Source organism: Dasypus novemcinctus, chromosome 13 (genome assembly GCF_030445035.2).
Source record: "Dasypus novemcinctus isolate mDasNov1 chromosome 13, mDasNov1.1.hap2, whole genome shotgun sequence".
NCBI classification, from domain to species: Eukaryota; Metazoa; Chordata; class Mammalia; order Cingulata; family Dasypodidae; genus Dasypus; species Dasypus novemcinctus.
Genome location: NC_080685.1, coordinates 31333134 through 31351820, shown reverse-complemented (window position 1 = coordinate 31351820; position 18687 = coordinate 31333134). Strand labels below are relative to the sequence as shown.

The 18687-nt window shown below is 40.9% G+C and overlaps 1 protein-coding gene across 7 annotated transcripts in view; it reads left to right on the top strand.

The window, feature by feature from the left end:
- The window catches only part of GON4L (gon-4 like), a 111033-nt gene that overhangs the window by 40855 nt on the left and 51491 nt on the right, over positions 1-18687 (top strand). For all 7 annotated transcript variants that reach the window (XM_058309849.2, XM_058309848.2, XM_058309847.2 and 4 more), the window contains 4 exons: positions 6424-6474; positions 6983-7078; positions 12820-12939; positions 13827-13997. In XM_058309849.2, the coding sequence (XP_058165832.1) occupies positions 6424-6474; positions 6983-7078; positions 12820-12939; positions 13827-13997 (438 nt within the window). The remainder of the gene's footprint in view (positions 1-6423; positions 6475-6982; positions 7079-12819; positions 12940-13826; positions 13998-18687) is intronic.

Genomic DNA, 18687 nt, shown 5'->3' with positions numbered 1-18687 from the left:
TTGTTTAGTATAGTATTTTTTGAAGTATATTCTAGTGACCACTTAAATCAAAATCACCTTGGTGTGGAGTCCCTCAGAAGTGCTTATTAAATATGTATATTATTGGGTCCACCTTGGCTCTATGAATCAGGATCTGTGAAGAACAATTTATCTCTCTGTGGGGTGGGCCTGGGAATATGCATTGTTGAAAACACAACAGGTAATTTTTTGCATAGTAAATAATGAGAACCACTTGAAGACTTCTGAAATATTTAGTACTGTAAATTCCTTGTTGCTTGGGATTACTCAATATCCTTCTTAATAAGCAGTTGTCCTGTTTGTGCTTGCCTTCTGTGACAGTCCTGCGGGAGCCCATTCTGTCTCTGATGATAAGATTTGGCTCTCTTGGACCAAAAATAACATAATTGCAGTTTCTCTCTCTTCATCATGGTTCCGTTCCTTGGAGCCCTGTAGAATAAAAGTCTTTCTTGGGAGCAGATGTAACTCAAGTAATTGAGCGCCTGCTTCCTATGTACGAGATCCCAAATTGTTTTAGGTACTTCCTAAAAACAAACAAAGGAAAAAACCAACTCTCAAGGGGAAGCAAATGTAACATAATGGTTGAGTGCCTACTTCCCATGTACTTAGAACTGGGTTCAATCCCCAGTACCTCCTTAAAAAAAAAAAGTCTATTCTTCTTCCACATGACCTTTCCTGTATTTGAAGATAGTTATTATGCCTTTCTTCCTTCCTCCCTTCCTCTCCCCTCTTCTCCCCTTTTGTCCCCTCCCCTCCCCTTTTATTGAGATATATTCACAGACCATATGATCTATCTAAAATCATAATCAATGACTTTTAGTATAATCACAATGTTGTGCATTCATTATCACAAAAAATTTTACGATTATTTCATTACTCCAAAAAGAAAAACTCCATACTGCTTAACATGCTTTCCCTAACCCTGCATAGCCACTAATCAAATTTCATCTTTATAAATTGATTTATGTTTTTATTTTATATAAATGGAATCATATAATGTGTTACACAATATATATAGTTTATATTAACGCAGTCTTACAGTATTTGTCATTTTGTGTTTGGTGTTCTTCATTCAACATAATGTATCTCCAGGTTCATCCATGTTGTCATATGCTTTACAACTTCATTTCTTCTTACCACTGCATAATAATATTCCATCATGTGAATACACCATAGTTTATCCATTTATCAGTTGATGGATACCTGTGTTGTTTCCAACTTATGGCAATTGTAAACAATGCCATTATGAATGTAGGTGTGTAGGTGTGTATTTGTGTCACTGCTTTCAGTTCTTCTGAGTATATACCCAGTAGTGGTATTTCAGAGTCATGTGGCAAATCTATTCAGCTTCATTAGGAACTGCCAAACAGTCCTCCACAGTGGCTATACCGTTCTGCATTCCCATCAATAGTGAATAAGTATATCCTATCTCTCCACATCCTCTACAGCACTTGAAGTTCTGTGGCCATTCTGATAGGTGTGAAATACTTCATCGTGGTTTTGATTTGCATTTCCTTAATCATGAGTGATGTTGAACATTTCTTCGTGTGTTTTTTTTTTTGCCATTTGTATTTCTTCTTTAGACAAATGTCTATTAAAGTCTTTGCCCATTTTTTAATTGGGTCGTTTGTCTTTTTATTTTTGAGCTGTAACATACCTTTATAATCATGGATATTAACCCCTTATCAGACATGTGATTTCCACATATTTTTTCTTCTACTGAGTTGGCTGCCTTTTTACCCTTTTGACAGAGTCCTATGAGGTGCAAAAGTGTTTAACTTTGCGATCCCATTTATCTATGCTTTCTTCTGTTACTCGTGATTTGGGTGGAAGATCCAAGAAACCGCCACCTACCACAAAGTCTTTAAGATGTTTTCTTATATTTTCAAGTAGTTTTATAGTCCTGGCTTTTATATTTAGGTCTTTGATCCAGTTTGAGTTGATTCTTGCATAGGGAGTGAGATAGGGGTCATCTTTCATTCTTTTTTCATTTTTTTCAAAGATTTATTTATTTATCCCCACCTTCCACCAGTTGTCTGCTCTCTCTGTCTGTTTGCTCTGTGTGTTCTTCTGTGTCTGCTTATATTCTTATTAGGCAGCTGTAGGAACCCATCCTGGAATCTTCCAGAGTGGGGGAGAGGTGATCATTCCCCCCCCCTTTTTTTTTTTTAAGATTTATTTATTTCTCTCCCCTCACTCCCCACCCTGGTTGTCTGTTCTCTGTGTCTGTTTGCTGTGTTTTTTTTTCTTTGTCCGCTTCTGTTGTCAGCGGCATGGGAATCTGCGTTTCTTTTTTTGCGTCATCTTGTGTTAGCTCTTGGTGTGGGCTGTGCCATTCTTAGGCGGACTGCACTTTCTTTCGCGCTGGGCTGCTCTCCTTATGGGGCATACTCCTTGCGGGTGGGGCTCCCCTACGCGGAAGACACCTCTGCGTGGCAGGGCACTCCTTGCGCACATCAGCACTGCGCATGGGCCAGCTCCACATGGGTCAAGGAGGCCTGGGGTTTGAACCACGGACCTCCCATGTGGTAGACGGATGCCCTAACCACTGGGCCACATCCTCTTCCCTGATCATTCTCTTACCTCAGGTCCCTGATCTGCTGCGTCCCTTATTGTCTCTCCTCTGTGTCTCTCTTTTTTTTTTAAGGATTTATTTCTTTCTCTCCCCTTCTTCCCTCCCCTGTGCTCTCTGTGTCCATTCACTGTGTGTTCTTCTGTGTCTGCTTGCATTCTTGCCAGCACCACTGGGAATCTGTGTCTCTTTTTGTTGTGTCATCTTGCTGCATCAACTCTCTATACAAGTGGCACCATTCCTGGGCCGGCTGTGCTTTTTTCTCATGGGGTGGCTCTGCTTGCTGGGCTCACTCCTAGCGCGTGGAGCTCCCCTACATGGGAGACACCCCTGCATGGCATGGTACTCCTTGAGCGTGTCAGCACTGCGTGTGGGCCAACTCACCATAAGGGTCAGGAGGCCCTGTGTTTGAACCCTGGACCTCCTATATGGTAGGCAGACACTCTTATCAGTTGAGCCAAATCTGCTTCCCTCTGTGACTCTTTTTGTTGCATCATCTTGCTGCGCCAGCTCTCCATGTGAGCCAGCAGCCCTGCGCAGGGCTACACTCTGTATAGGCCAGCAATCCATATGGGTCAGCTCACCACACTGGCCAGCTTACCTTCACCAGGAGGCCCAGACATCGAACCCTGGACCTTTTGTATGGTAGATGGGAGTTAATTGCTTGGGCCATATCCGCTTCCCCTCTTTCATTCTTTTGGTTATAGATATCCAGTTTTCCCAACACCATTTGTTGAAGAGACTGTTTTGTCCCTTAACATGTATTAGATCTCTTTAGTCCTGGAATTCCTTAGTCTCTTGCTGGTTCCCAGGGCAAACAACTGCGTGATCCCACCTGGCCTGAAAGGGCTCATGTAACACAGAAGATCAAATTTGTGAGTCAAAGGCTGTCAGCCTGAGACTGTGTCCCTTTCTCTCTTCCCTTTCCTGGGGAGATGTGTCCCCAGCAATCAGGCACAGTTGGAAGGAGAGAGATTAAGAAGGTTGGATCTGTCCAGTCTCTTCCTGGCTCCCAGGGCAAACAACGATGTGGTCCCAACCAACCTGGAAGGTTGGTGGGACACAACAGAAGAAGTTTGTGGGTCAGAAGTTGAAACGACTTTAGGCTGTGTCCCTTTCTCTCCCCTTTCTTGGGGGTAGTGGATCCCTGGAGCCGCCTTTTGTCTATAACTGACTCAGAGGCCTGAGAATTCTAAAATGTCTTTAGCATTGGAGACACGGCCATCAGTAGCAGTCGCTGGTTTCAACTCATAGTTTTGCAGTTATGATTCCCCTCTTCTGGGCAGTGTCCAGCCTTTGCCTGGTGTCCTAAACCCTAGAAGATCTTTTATCAGGCTGTTTCATCCTGTCCTCTAGCTATTTTTCTGGAAGAGAAGAGAGTCCCATGTCTTTCTAGTGTGCCATCTTCCTGGAAGTCCTATTATGCTTTTCCTAATCTTTTTTTTTCCCTGATAAATACCCCCCAACTTTTCATTGTTTTTCATGTGACAAGATATGATTACCCTCACCAATCTGGTCCTTCTCTTCTGAATGTACCTGGTTTGTCTAAACCCTCTTAAAAGTATGCCCAAAATGGAACCTACTGCTCCAGATATGGTTTAATTATACAGATTAAAGTTACATTATTCCCTTAGTGTTCCAGATAGTGTATTTCTATTAATGTATTGTAAAGCTGCTTTTGCTTTTTTTGGCAGTCAAATCAATTTGTGGGGAAGCAGACTTGGCCTAGTGGATAGGGCGTCCGTCTACCACATGGGAGGTCCACGGTTCAAACCCCAGACCTCCTTGACCCGTGTGGAGCTGGCCCACGTGCAGTGCTGATGCACGCAAGGAGTGCCCTGCCACGCAGGGGTGTCCCCCGTGTAGGGGAGCCCTATGCACAAGGAGTGAGCCCCGTAAGGAGAGCTGCCCAGCATGAAAAGAAAGTGCAGCCTGCCCAGGGATGGTGCCCTACACACAGAGACCTGACGCAACAAGATGATGCAACAAAAAGAAACACAGATTCCTGTGCCGTTGACAACAACAGAAGTGGACAAAAAGAAGAACATGCAGCAAATGGACACAGAGAACAGACAATGGGGCGGCAGGGGGTGGGGAGAGGGGAGAGAAATAAATAAAAAATAAATCTTTAAAAATAAATCTCAATTTGTCTGGTTGACAGACCTTTGTTGCATAAATTTCATCGTCTGCTAGGAAATAATCATAAATGAACATGTGGTAGCAATGATGAATGCAGCCATTAATGAGGCTGTTAATTCCACGAAGTCCACTTGACATTTAGAGTTTAATTAACATTATTTTTTATTTTTTTTAAAGATTTACTTATTTATTTAATTTCCTCCCCTCCCCCGGTTGTCTGTTCTGTATCTATTTGCTGCGTCTTGTTTCTTTGTCCGCTTCTGTTGTCGTCAGCGGCACGGGAAGTGTGGGCAGTGCCATTCCTGGGCAGGCTGCACTTTCTTTCACGCTGGACGGCTCTCCTTACGGGGCGCACTCCTTGCGCGTGGGACTCCCCTACGTGGGGGACACCCCTGTGTGGCAGGGCACTCCTTGCAGGCATCAGCACTGCCTGTGGGCCAGCTCCAAACGGGTCAAGGAGGCCCGGGGTTTGAACCATGGACCTCCCATGTGGTAGACGGACGCCCTAACCACTGGGCCAAGTCCTTTTCCCTTAATTAACATTAATTCCATGTTTGATTTGGAAAAAAATCCAAGGAGAACCAAATCAGGTTCTGGATTATTTCAATAGCTGTGTATATAGATATGGAGAAGTTTGGCAACCCATGATTATAGTTTATATGGGAGAGTAAGTTCTCTTGCTTTTTAATGATTTATAGTCTGACTCCAACACACTTCCAGATGTTGGCTTGCCTTCATGATCGGTTTGGCGGTAGGGAAACTGATTGGTTAAGCAGCAGAGATGGGAAGGAATATTAACCTTCACATTATCCCCTTTGCCCTATAGTGGGACCAGCTACACAGCGCTAGGTATGTGTCAAAGACATGACAAACCTGCAGGCATGTGGAAAACCTAAGGCTTCTTTTGGAGATAGAACTTAGTGGCCATTTGGATTTTATTCATAAGCTTGTTTCGGTTGGGTCACAGTTAAATGGTCAAGAAATTATACACTCCAGTGGCATTTTGTCAGCAGCGTATGGGAGCTTTTAAAACATTCCTTAAAAATATTTTCCTCTAATTCTATTGTGAAATTTTTAAACACAGAAAAGTTGAAAGAATATTATAATTAATCTAAATTTCATCTGGATTATTGTAACATCTTGTCATATTTGTTTTATGTCTCTATGTTTACATCTATTTTTCCTTATATTATTTGAAAGTTAAGTTGTAGACAAGACACTTCACCCCTACATCATTCCATAGTAGCTTTTTGTGACTTTGGAGGTGTACTTATGGTGGATTTGTGAAGTGATTTTGAAGAAATTCATGTCAAAAGCCTACTGTAAACCTATAACATTTTTGTTTTCTATAGTTTTACAGTTTATATATATTTTTCACAGCCATTATTCTGTGTGAACCCACAGCTGTGCTATTAGAGTAGGCAAGACAGACATTGTTTTCATTGTTTTACCAATGATATAACTGAGTCTTATCTGGTTCAGGACAAAACATGGTAATCTAACAAAAGGTTCTTTTTTCTTTTTGTTCTATCCAGCTCTGGCAAATATTTGAGAGTATACCTTCAGGGATAATAAATACTCCTAGAATCAGTACAACTGTGAGTTAGGTAGATGACTCTTTGCTGAAGAGGAAGTAAAAATGAAAACAGTCCATTTCATACAAGAACTTAATTATTTATATTCTCTTTTTGTAGGTAATACCAACGTGGAACATTTCACCAATTAAGAAGGCCAATGAAATTAAGGTAAACTTGGAGGAGATCCTTCTTTTTCTCTTCCAAAAAGACTCCAGGAGTTTTGAAACCTAAGTGTTTCTTTTCTATTTAAGGTGTTTTTTTAAAAAACCCATCTTTTTCCCCCATTTTCTGTGGGTTTACAGACAATCACGCATAAAATAAAAGATTCCCAATACTACTGTATTATTAACAACTTATTAATACATTGGTGTGGAACATTTGCCAAAATTGACCATAGCCCATTTTTATAGTTGTACTATTTAAACTGTAGTCCATGTTTTAACTTAGGGTCCACTGAATTAAACCCATCTCTTTGTTTTTATTTCCAGCTTTATCTTTTTTTTTCATTCCACTACTGTTAGGAATCTTTTTAATCCCTACTTCTTACCTACTTTCTTTTATCTGCTCTTTTTGCTTTTAGGATTTTTTTTTTGTCCCTTTTTCTTCCTCCCATTTTCCAAATACGTAAGATATGTGTTTCACATTACTCTATTTCTTTCACATTGTACTTATGTAGCCTCCTCAGTTTGTGGATATCCACCTTGAAGAAGATGATTCCTCAGATGAAGAGTACCAGCCGGATGATGAAGAAGAAGACGAGACTGCTGAAGAGGTCAGTAGTTATAATGTCCTCTATTTTACCAAAAATAAATAAATAAATAAATAAATTGACCCAGTAAAGTTTGGTATACTTTGTTTCCTTAGTAATGTCACTTATTCTCTTGAAAAAATTGAGATACAAGTTCTTTTTTTCTACTCTCTTTTTTGCATATATCAAAGACTGTGAGGAGTTTCTGTGTTCTTCACATTTCGTTAGTTTAAATGTAGCACACATAGAGGTGTATGTGTAGAATAAAAATATACAGCTTATCAAGTTATTTATTTAAATGAATTTTATTGATACATATTAAAGCATATAATCTATCCAAAGTGTACAGTCTATCCAAAGTGTATATAATCAATGGTATTTGGTATAATGACAGTTGTGCATTTATCCCTTCAGTCATTAGAGCATTTTCATTCCAATATCAAATTATAATAAAGCAGATCCTCATGAAATTTCCCTTTAAGTCAAGAGATAACACTGCTTGGACACCCCCTGTTGCCCTTCCCAATCCCAATCATCTTCCCCCATCCTAAAGAGAACCACTGTCATGACTTTCTGGTGTCAGACTTTCTGTTGTTCAACATTATGCTTTTGGGATTTATCCATATGGTTGCTTATATCTATAGTTTATTCATTTTTGTTGCCATGCAATATGCTATTCCCTTAATGTGTTCTTTGACTTATTCAGAAAAGGATTTTAAAGCAGTGTTTTACAGTTTTACAAAGTTTACAGTGTTGATATCCCTACAGCATTATTTTCTTTTATTATTTCTTATTTTTTTAAATACACTTTTTTTTTTTAAAGATACTTAGATTACATAAATGTTATATAAAAAATACAGGGGATTCCCATATGCCCTGCTTCCAACCCCTCCCACATTTTCCTATATTAACAACATCCTTCATTAGTGTGGTACATTGGATACAACTGATGAACGCATTTGGAGCATTGTCACTAATCGTGGTTTATAAGTTACATTGTAGTTTACACTCTCACTTGAACAATATTGTAAGTTATGACAAGATATATAATGGTTTGTATCTGTCATTGCAATGTCATTCAGGACAGTTCCCAAGTCCTGAAAATGTCCCCATATTACACCTGTTTTTCCCTCTCCCTCCCCTTAGAACCTCTCGTGGTCACTGCCTCCACATCCATCATGAAAGTTCTTACATTGCTAGAATCACAATAAGTCTGTACTAGAATACTAGTAAGTCTACTCTAGTCCATTGTTCATTCCCCAATCTTGAGGACTCTGGGATGGTGATGCCCACTCCACCTCTAACTGAGAGGGTGCTTTGATCCCATGGGACAGATGAATGGTGCTATCTTGCTTGTAGTTGCATACTTTCTCTGTTCCTTGGGATGGTCATTGTCCAACATCATCTTCTTGTTCATTGTCCTGGGTGAGTCCAATGAAATAGAGGGTAGGTGTTGCAACTCTTTTGAGATTCAGGGCCCCGCTGGCACATGGACAGCCCAAAGATTTAAGTCTCTTGGACATACATCTGTCAACTCTAACACTAAGTATATGTGTAAATAGAAGGTGCAGAAGAGTCATGTGTAGGGAAACCACAACTAAGCCCAAGTCTGTCACGTGGGGAACATAAATTCCCAAGTAGGGCCCACTGGCAGGGCAATGAACTCCTGAGCTGTCTGCCCTTCCTATAGTGTCTAGCTGTGTCTGCTATTTGAGGCAGTATTTACTTTGGTGGTCAGTTAGAGCCTACTGAGATATGCATAAGCGTAACCTCTGGAATGACCTCCCGACTCACTTTGAAATCTCTTAGCCATATAAACTCATTTGTATTACCCTTTCTGTCTTTGGTCAAGGTCTTTTTCCAGGTGCATTGCTAGTAGGTGCTTGGTAGTAATCCTTCGGTGCTAGGGGGTCATGTCCCACACTGAGGGTAGGTAATCCATTTATTTGCATGAGTTTGACTTAAAGAGACTACATTTGAGCAACAAGGGGCTCTTGGGTGGTAACTCTTAGGCACCCTATTATACTAGCCTAAGTTTCAATTTCGAAAGTAAAGGTTCATAAGTGCATTCATCAGTGTCAAGGGCCTGTCAGTGGTTCATCCTCCTTCACTAGTCACTGCTGCTGTACTCGGGGGCTTGTTGCTCTCCCATTAGAGGATGTGGCAGATATCCCCAGGATGGGAATTTGACATTCTTTTGGTTACTGTTTGAATCTCCATCCACCTTGAGAATACCCCGAGAACATTTGAAGACATTTATATGCCTTATAGGTATGCCTCAGGTGAACCTTCTCCCATGCATCCCCCATCACTGACACCCTACACCAACGATCCTGCTCTGCCTTCTGTAATCCAAAACTTCTTCAAAAATGAACCTAAAATAATCAAATATTATTAATAAGAAAATGAAAAATGATCGTTTTAAAAATAATAAAATACAAAAAATTTTAAAAATTTGGAATAAAAACAATAGAAAGCATAAAATTAAAAATAAAATTTTTTGACGTGTCTTTCATCACTGTAAGATCTGTCATCTTGTATGTAAAGTGACGTTTTCTTCTGTTTATTCCTGTAGTGTCTTATTTTTTTCATTTTGTCTTTAAAGAAGCTTTAGGTTACAGAAATGTCACATACAGAATATAGAGGATTCCCATATACCCAACATTCTCCCCCTTTTCCCCTTTCCTTTATTAATAACATTTTATATGTGGATGGTACATTTGTTATAATAGGTGTGTAAATATTGAAACATTGCTACTAACTGTAGTCAATGATTAAGATTATAGTTTATATTTTGCACCATACACTTTTATAAATTTTTTTAAAAGATTTATTTATTTTTTTAGTTTTTATTTCTTTCCCCTTCCCCTTCCCCCCACCCCAGTTGTCTGCTCTCTGTGTCCATTCGCTTTGTGTTCTTCTGTGTCTGCTTCTATTCTTGTCAGCAGCACAGGGAATCTGTGTCTCTTTCTTGTTGTGTCATCTTGCTGCATCAGCTCTCCATGTGTGCGGCGTCATTCTTGGGCAGGCTGCACTTTGTTTTCACGCTGGGTGGCTCTCCTTACGGGGTGCACTCCTTGTACGTGGGGCTCCTCTATGCGGGGGACACCCCTGTGTGGCACAGCACTCATTGCACACAGCAGCCCTGCGCGTGGGCCAGTTCCACACGGGTCAAAGAGGTCCTGGGTTTGAACCGTGGACCTCCCATGTGGTAGGAGGACGCTCTCTCTGTTGAGCCAAGTCCACTTCCCTTATAAATTTTGATGAAATTTAACATGGCCTGTATCTATCATTGCAAGATCATGTAGTTTACGTCCATTGCCCCCAAAATGCCCTGTGTTCCATCTATTCTTTCCCTCCCTCCCCCTCCCCTTGGGACTCACGACAACCACCAAGCTTCATTCCTTGAAGAACAAGACTCATGTTACTTGGAACAACATTGAGTGCATGACATACTAGCCCGTCCTCCCCTATTGGGCATTGCCTATTCTCTCAAGAGATTCCTGCCTCTCTATTTGAGAACATAGCAGGATTCCCCAGGATGGGGGTCCAACACCTTTCCGCTCATTATGTGTGCCACCCACTGATACAACGTACTATGACAAGGTGAGCACTCATATACTCTCTGGAAGCCTGCCCCAGGTATGCCGTATCCTGAATACTTCCCACACCCAAAACCCTAAGCCAGTAACCCTCCCCTGCCAGTGGAACTGAATTGGGAGTTCTGAAATAGAGCCAGGAGTTCTGATACAGAACCAAATTGAGAGTTGACCAATGAAACTGAATTGGGAGTTCTGATATAGGTACTCACATTTACAGTCAACTGATATTTGAGAAGGCCACCAAACTCATTCAATTGGAAGAGAATGGCCTCTTCAATAAATGATGCTTGGAGAACTGGATATCCATATCCAAAAGAATGAGAGAGAAACACCATCTCACACCTTATACAAAAATTAACTCAAGATGGATCAAGAAATATAAGAGCCAAGACCATAAAGACCTTGGAAGATAATGCAGGGGAGCATCTACAGGAACTTGTATTAGGAAATGATTTCATGAACTTTACACCTAAAGCAAGAGCAACGAAAGAAAAAACAGATGAATAGGACCTCCTCAAAATTAAAAACTTTGCACCTCAAAGGAGTTTGTCAAGAAAGTGAAATGGCAGCATGCTCATTGGGAGAAAATATTTGTAACCTTGTATCTGCTAGAGGCCTAATATCCAGGATATATAAAGAAATCCTACTCCTTGAAAATAAAAAGACAAACAACCCATTTGAAAAATAAGCAAGTGATTTGCGTAGACACTTCTCCAAAGAAGAAATGCAAATGGCTAAAAAGTATATATAAAGATGCTCAAAATCACAGCAGTAAGGGAAATGCAAATCAAAACTACAATGAGAGGGAAGTGGACTTGACCCAGTGGATAGGGCATCCGCCTACCACGTGGGAGGTCTGTGGTTCAAACACCGGGCCTCCTTGACCCGTGTGGAGCTGGCCAATGCGCAGTGCTGATGCCTGCAAGGAGTGCCCTGCCACGCAGGGGTGTCCCCCGCGTAGGGGAACCCCACGCGCAAGGAGTGCGCCCCGTAGGGAGAGCCACCCAGCGCGAAAAGAAAGTGCCTGCTCAAGAATGGCGCGCACACATGGAGAGCTGACACAAGATGATAAACAAAAAGAAACACAGATTCCCAGTGCTGCTGATAAGGATAGAAGCGGCCACAGAAGAACACACAGTGAATGGACACAGAGAGCAGACAACTGGGGCGGGGCGGGGGGGAAGGGGAGAGAAATAAAAAATAAAATCTTAAAAAAAAAACTTCAATGAGATATCATCTTACACTGTTAGACTGGTGGTCATTAAAAAAATAGTAGATGCAAATGTTAGAGAGGATGTAGAGGAATGGGAACCCTTACCTACTGCTGGTGGGAATGCAGAATGGTGCAACCATTGTGGTGGACAGTTTGGCGGTTCCTTAGGAAGCTAGCTATAGAACTGCTTTATGATCCAGCAATCCAGCTGCTGGGTATATACCCAGAAGAATTGAAAGCAGGGACACAAACAGATATATGCACACATGAATGGATAAACAGATATATGTGGAGATGAATGGATAAACAAATTGTGGTATATATACACACACACACACACACACACATATATAAAATGGAATATAACTCAGTTGTAAGAAGAAATGCAGTATTAGCACATGGGATAACATCGAAGAGCTTATGTTGACTGAAGCCAGCCAGGCACTGAAGGACAAATATTACATGACCTCACTAATACGAGTTAAGCAAATTGAGCAGACTCACAGAGCTAGAATCTGGAAGATAGGTTTATAGAAATAGAAACAGAAAGGGAGAAGAAGGTTGTGAGCCTGTGCCCATACAGGTAGAATCTATGATACAGTGGAAGCATATAGCTGTGCAGCAGATGGGCATGACAGTGGTGTGATGATACTATTGGGTTGAGTATCACTCGTTTGTGAGGTGGTTAGGGTGAGGAGGGTGGGTTGGACTGTACATGGAACTGGGAGTATGGTTAGGGGAGGGAACGGTTGAACACTGGGGATTTGTGGGTATGTGGTTGAAATTACAACATTGGGAATGTCCCTTTGGCAATATGACGGGGAGGGTTACTGGTTTATTTTTTCTTATTCTGACTGATTTTTTGGGATATTCTTTCTCTTGAGATACTTCAAACTTAGTGGAATGAGGAAGGGACATATATATAAATGTGAATTGGATTTGTTTTGTAGAGTTTATTGGAAAGTGATGTTGAAAGCACTGCTTCATCTCCACGTGGGGCAAAGAAATCCAGATTGAGGCAGTCTTCTGAAATGACGGAAACAGATGAGGAGAGTGGTATTTTACCAGAGGTAAGTCAACCTCATGCAAAAGCGACTGTTATCCTTTCCCAGATGTGATTCAAAATCATGCCATAGCTTTCTGGAATCAGTGACTGGTTATAACTATTTAGGTTTCAAATTCTTTTAAGTCAGTGAACAATTAAGAGAAGACTGGAACTTAGCAATGGGGAAAGAGTTTTTCAAAGTTCTTATTAAAAGCCTGAGGGTGTGAGACCACCAGAGCTTCTTCTTTTCTCCTATTCTTCTCTTTTCTTATACCTTTGTTTTCTAATATTGTAATAAAGCCATTTTTATTAGATTTCCTACTTTTTGGTAACCAAAGTAGCATCCTTTTTGCTGGAAATAGGATGAAAGCTAATGGGATTAAACCAATATACTTGATGGTAGTTTTATTTTTATGTACCTCTCTCTGGATAGGAAGAGAAAGGTTATTAACATTTGGAAGATATGCCACCCCTGTACCTTTTTTTTTTAAGGATTAATTTTATTTATCCCCCACCTTGTTTGTTCTCGCTGTCTGCTCTCTATGTCCTTTTTTTGTGTTTTCTGTGTCTGCTCATCTTCTCAGATGGCACTGGAAACCAAACCTGGGACCTCCCATGTGGGAGAGAGGCACTCAGTCGTTTGAGTCACCTCAGCTCATGGTTTGTTATATCTCTCATTGTCTTTTCTCTTTATGTCTCTTTGTTGTGTCATTTTGTTGCATCAGCTTGCTGTGCCTGCCTGTTGTGCCAGCTTGCTGTCTGCTTGTCTTCTTCAGGAGGCACTGGGAACTGAACTGGGGACCTTCCATGTGGAATGCTGGAGCTCAATCGCTTGAGCCACATCCGTCCTCCCCCCGCCACCCCCACACACACCTTTTTAAGCATGCCCCTGGCTTTTTTTCTTTTAATCAGGCTGAAAAAGTCACCACACCCACCATCAGACACATTAGTGCTGAGGTAGTACCCATGGGGCCTCCGCCTCCTCCAAAGCCTAAGCAGACCAGGGATAGCACTTTCATGGAGAAGTTGCATGCAGTGGATGAGGAGTTGGCTTCCAGTCCAGTCTGCTTGGATTCTTTCCAGGTAAGCACTATTACTCTAAATCACTGAGAAAGTCAAATGGAGTAATTTAGTTTTATTCAGGTTGGGAAGAGAAAGAAAAATTTAAAACTTATGATATAATGAGTAAGGACTGTGAAATTGTCAGCCTCTGATACGCCATTTGGTATGTGCTATTTAATTTAATTAATTGATTGATTTTTAAATAATAAATGGCTTTTAGTATAATCACAAGATTGTGCATTCATCACCACAAAAAATTTTGGAACAGTTTCATTACTCAAAATAGAGAAACTCTACACCCCTTAGCAGTACTTCCCTGGCTCTGCATAACTACTAATCTAACTTCGTCTTTATAAATTGATTTATATTTACATTTTATATAAATGGAATCATAAAATTTATAGTACTTTGTGTCTAGCTTCTTTCACTTAGCATAATTATTTTTTTGTGTCTGTTAGTAACATCTTGTAGTGTTAGCATACATTTGTTCAATTTCAAAGAAAAGCAGTCTTTTATATGCAGTTTTACCCATATTCCTATTTCACTTGCAGTTTTACTTTGCTATACAGTTCCATGTTACATTTTTTAGCTTTTAGGAATATATTTATGACTTTAGACTTTTGCTTTAAACCCCTTTCATACCCACATAATAGTACTACTAGTCAGAGATGTTTTATTTGACTTTCACCTTTTCTGTTCATTTCCAAAAGTTAACACACATCCTTTTTACCAGTTCTGCACAAGTTAATCCTCAGCTTTCCATTCTTTGAACTCATTCTATTTTCTGGTGACTCATCTTCAAGCAATTCACTCTATAAGATTGCACAATTTATTTAGTTCATAGTAGAACAATCAGTATCCAGATCCATGAACACTATAGAAGAATGTATATCTTGCTGTTTTGGGGTGCAATACTCTATATATGCAAATTAGGTTTAGTTCATTTATCATTTTATTCAAACTTTTTTTCTTTATTGATCCTCTGCCCAGATGTCTGTCCATTGCTGAGAGTGGTGTATTAAAGTCTCCAACTATTATTGCAGAGACATCTATTTCTCCTTTCAGTTTTGCTAGTGTTTGCCTCATGTACTTTTGGGCACCCTGATTAGGTACATATATATTATGATTGTTACTTTTTCCTTTTGAAATATTTTATTAATATATAATGTCCTTCCTTGACTTTAATAACAGTTTTGCTTTTAAAGTCTATTTCACCTGCTATAAGTATAGGTACTCTGGCTTTTTTTTTTGTTTACTGCGTGCATGGAATATATTTCTCCAGCCTTTCACTTTCATTCTATTGGTATCCTTGGGTCTAAGGTGAGTTTCTTGTAGATAGCATATATATGGCTCATATTTTTTTAATCCATTCTGCCAATCTGTTTCTTTTGTTTGGGGAGTTTAATACATTAACATTCAGTGTTATTACTGTAAAGACAGTTCTTATTTCACCCATTTAGACCTTTGGATTTTATCTGTTGTATTTTATTTTCACCAATCTTTTTATACTTTTAGTTGCTTTTAGTGATATCTTTATTTCTAGACTATTCCAAGCCTCTGTCTTCTGTCTTTCCTTTCCAGGCTGTAGCATCTCCCTTTAGTATTTCCTGCAAAGCTGATCTCTTGTTCACAAACTCTCTCAGTTTCTGTTTATCTGTGAATATTCTAAATTTGCCTTTTTTTTTTTAGTAAGATTTTATTTTTATTTATTTCTCTCCCTATCCCTCCCCCCCATTGTCTGCTCTCTGTGTCCATTCACTGTGTGTTCTTCTGCATCCACTTGTATTATCAAGAGGCACTGGGAAAATGCATCTCTTTGTTGTTGCGTCATCTTAATATGCCAACTCTCCATGTGTGTATTGCCACTCCTGGGCAGGTTGTGCTTTTTTCACATGGGGCAGCTCTCCTTGTGGAGCACACTCTTTGTTCATGGGGCTCCCCTACATAGGGATGCCCCTGCGTGGCTTGGCACCCTTGTGCACAGCAGTACTGTGCATGGGCCAGCTAACCACATGGGTCAGGAGGCCCTGGGTATTGAACCCTAGACCTTCATATGGTAGGCAGACGCTCTGTCAGTTGAGCCACGTCTGCTTCCCCAGTTAAACCATGTCCGCTTCCCCACCTTCATTTTTGAAAGATAGTCTTGCTGGATATAGATTTTTAGCTGGCAGTTTTTCTCTTGCAGTGTCTTAAATATCACACTTCCTTCTTGCCTCTATGGTTTCTGATGAGAAATTGGTACCTAATCTTATTGGGTATCCCTTGTATGTTATGCATCACTTTTTTCTTGCTGCTCTCACAATTCTCTCTTTGTTTTTGACATTTGACATTCTGTTTAGTATGTGTCTTGGAGTTCATCTGTTCGGATTTATTTGGATGGGAGTACGTTGTGCTTCTTGGATATGGATATCTATGTCCTTCAATAGGGTTGGGAAATTTTCTCCCATTAAATCTTCAGGTATTCATTTCGCCCCTTTTCCCTTCTCTTCTCCTTCCCATAATGCGTAAGTTTGTACATCTCTTGCTGTCATTTAGTTCCCTGAGACCCTGTTCAAATTTTTCCATTTTCTTCATCTCTTCTTTTTGTATGTTTGCTTTTGGAGGCCATGTCTTCAAGCTTACCAATCCTTTCTTCTGCCTCCTCAAATCTGTTGTTTTATGCCTCCAGTGTGTTTGTTATTTCATTTATTGTACTTTTCATTCCCATAAGACTTACTATTTTTCTATGTATGCTTTCAAATTCTTCTTCGTGCTGACCCAGTGTCTTCTTAATATCCTTAATCTCTTTGGCCATCTCATTGAATTTATTAAGGAGATTTGTTTGCACATCTATGATTAGTTGTTTCAACTCCTTTATGTCATCTGGAGGCTTAGTTTGTTCTTTTGACTGGGCCATATCTTCCTATTTCTTGGTGTGGATTGTAATTTTTTGTTGGCATCTTGGCATCTGGCTTACTAGATGTGTTTATTCTTGGCACAGTTTCTCTCTTTATTTTAGTGCTTTCTTTCCCATTTTCCCTTGCTGGTGGTGTAGTAGGAGCCAAGGGTGTAGCTGATACTGTAAGCTGTATAGGCTCCTGCTTTGCCCTAGGAACCAATGAAGCTTCTCCCACCCTTCTTTTCTGCCGCAGCAGTATGTAATAATCCAAGTTCTGCAGGTCAAAATCATCTGTAGTTGCTTGGTGGTGAGACTTTACACCCCTTCTTCTCCCTCCTGAGGTGGGGATGGAGCTGCAGGTATGAATAGCAATGTATGCTATATGAGTCCAAAATGACCATAGTTGCCCAGGTAGACTGATGTAATACCGGCCCCCCTCTACCCCTGCCAGGGTTGGGGATAGACCTTCCAGAGTGCCCAAACAATCTAATCTGTGTGTGCCAAAAGTGCGTGCCATTGCCGGGAAAGGCTGAGGAAATGCAGCTCCCTTCCTATCCTGCTTGGGGGTGGGGATGGATCTGCTGGTGTTCAGCTCTTTAGTCTGTGTGGGCCAAAAGCACCTGTAGCTACACAGAAAGACTGGGGAAACACCACCCCCCTCTTGTCCTATTGGGGGTGGGGGTAGAGCCACAAGCATGCAACAGTTAAGTTTGTGTAGGCAAAAGCACCTGTACTTGCCCTGAGAGGCTAAGGAAACAGTAGCCCCCTCCTGTCCTATTGGGGGCTGGGGATGGAACTACAAGAGTCTGAGTATCTGGTCTATGTGGATTGTAAGCGCCTGCAATTGCCCAGAAGGGCTGAAGAAACACCAGCCCCCTCCTATCTATGGGGGTGGATGGGTGGAGATTGAATTGAAGGTGCTCAATAAACCAGTTCCTGCAGGCCAAAAGAACCTGCAGTTGCCTGGAGAGGCTGAGGAAACACAGCTCCTATCCTACTAGATGTGGGGATGGGGCTCCAGGTGTCTAGTATTCAGTCTGTGTTGGCCAAAAGTGCCAGCATTTGCCTGGAGAGGCTGGTGCAGATCCCCCAGCTTCTTCGCTGCTGGAGGTGGGGCTGGGCCTAGGCTAGAGAGGCATATTGATCTGGGTGGAAAGAAGCTTTTCTGTACCATGACTGATTTTCAATCAGCCCTGCTTTCCCTCATGCCAGGGCAGAATTAAAATGGCAGCTACTGGCCTCTTTCTGACTTGTGCAGGTTCAAACTTTATCTGTTCTTAGGATTATACTTTAGCCAGCCAAATTTACTTGTCAGTAACTGAAGTTGCTGACCAACTGTTTTCTTCCTTCCTGGTTTTTGGAAATGGAGCTTCCCACTCCAGCCATGGAATAGCTCCTGAGGCATCTTGTGCTGTCTTTAGAGGATGGGCACTAGCCTTTTTGGTGTGGAATGCTCTACTCTTGAACTTCACTGTAAATGGGCAGATTCTTCCTTCCACTCTTTCAAGGATGTTTCAGGATGCTCTTTGGTCTCCTGGGTACCCCAATTAGGTGCTTTAGATAGTTCTGTATAGATTACTAACTACCCTGTGGAACAAACTGACCATTGGAATGCCTTACTCAGCCACCCCCTCTCTCAATCTATTTTGTCTTTCATAATCTTTACTGTTTTTTTTTTTATTATTACAGCATTTGTAGGATAATTTTTTTTCCCCCTGAAGTACCAGTGCCAGGGATTGACCTGGGACCTTGTTTGTGGGATGGTTTTATCTTTTGTTTGCTTGTTGTTTTTTTATTTTTAGAATGCCATGTAGGAAGCAGGCACTCAACTGC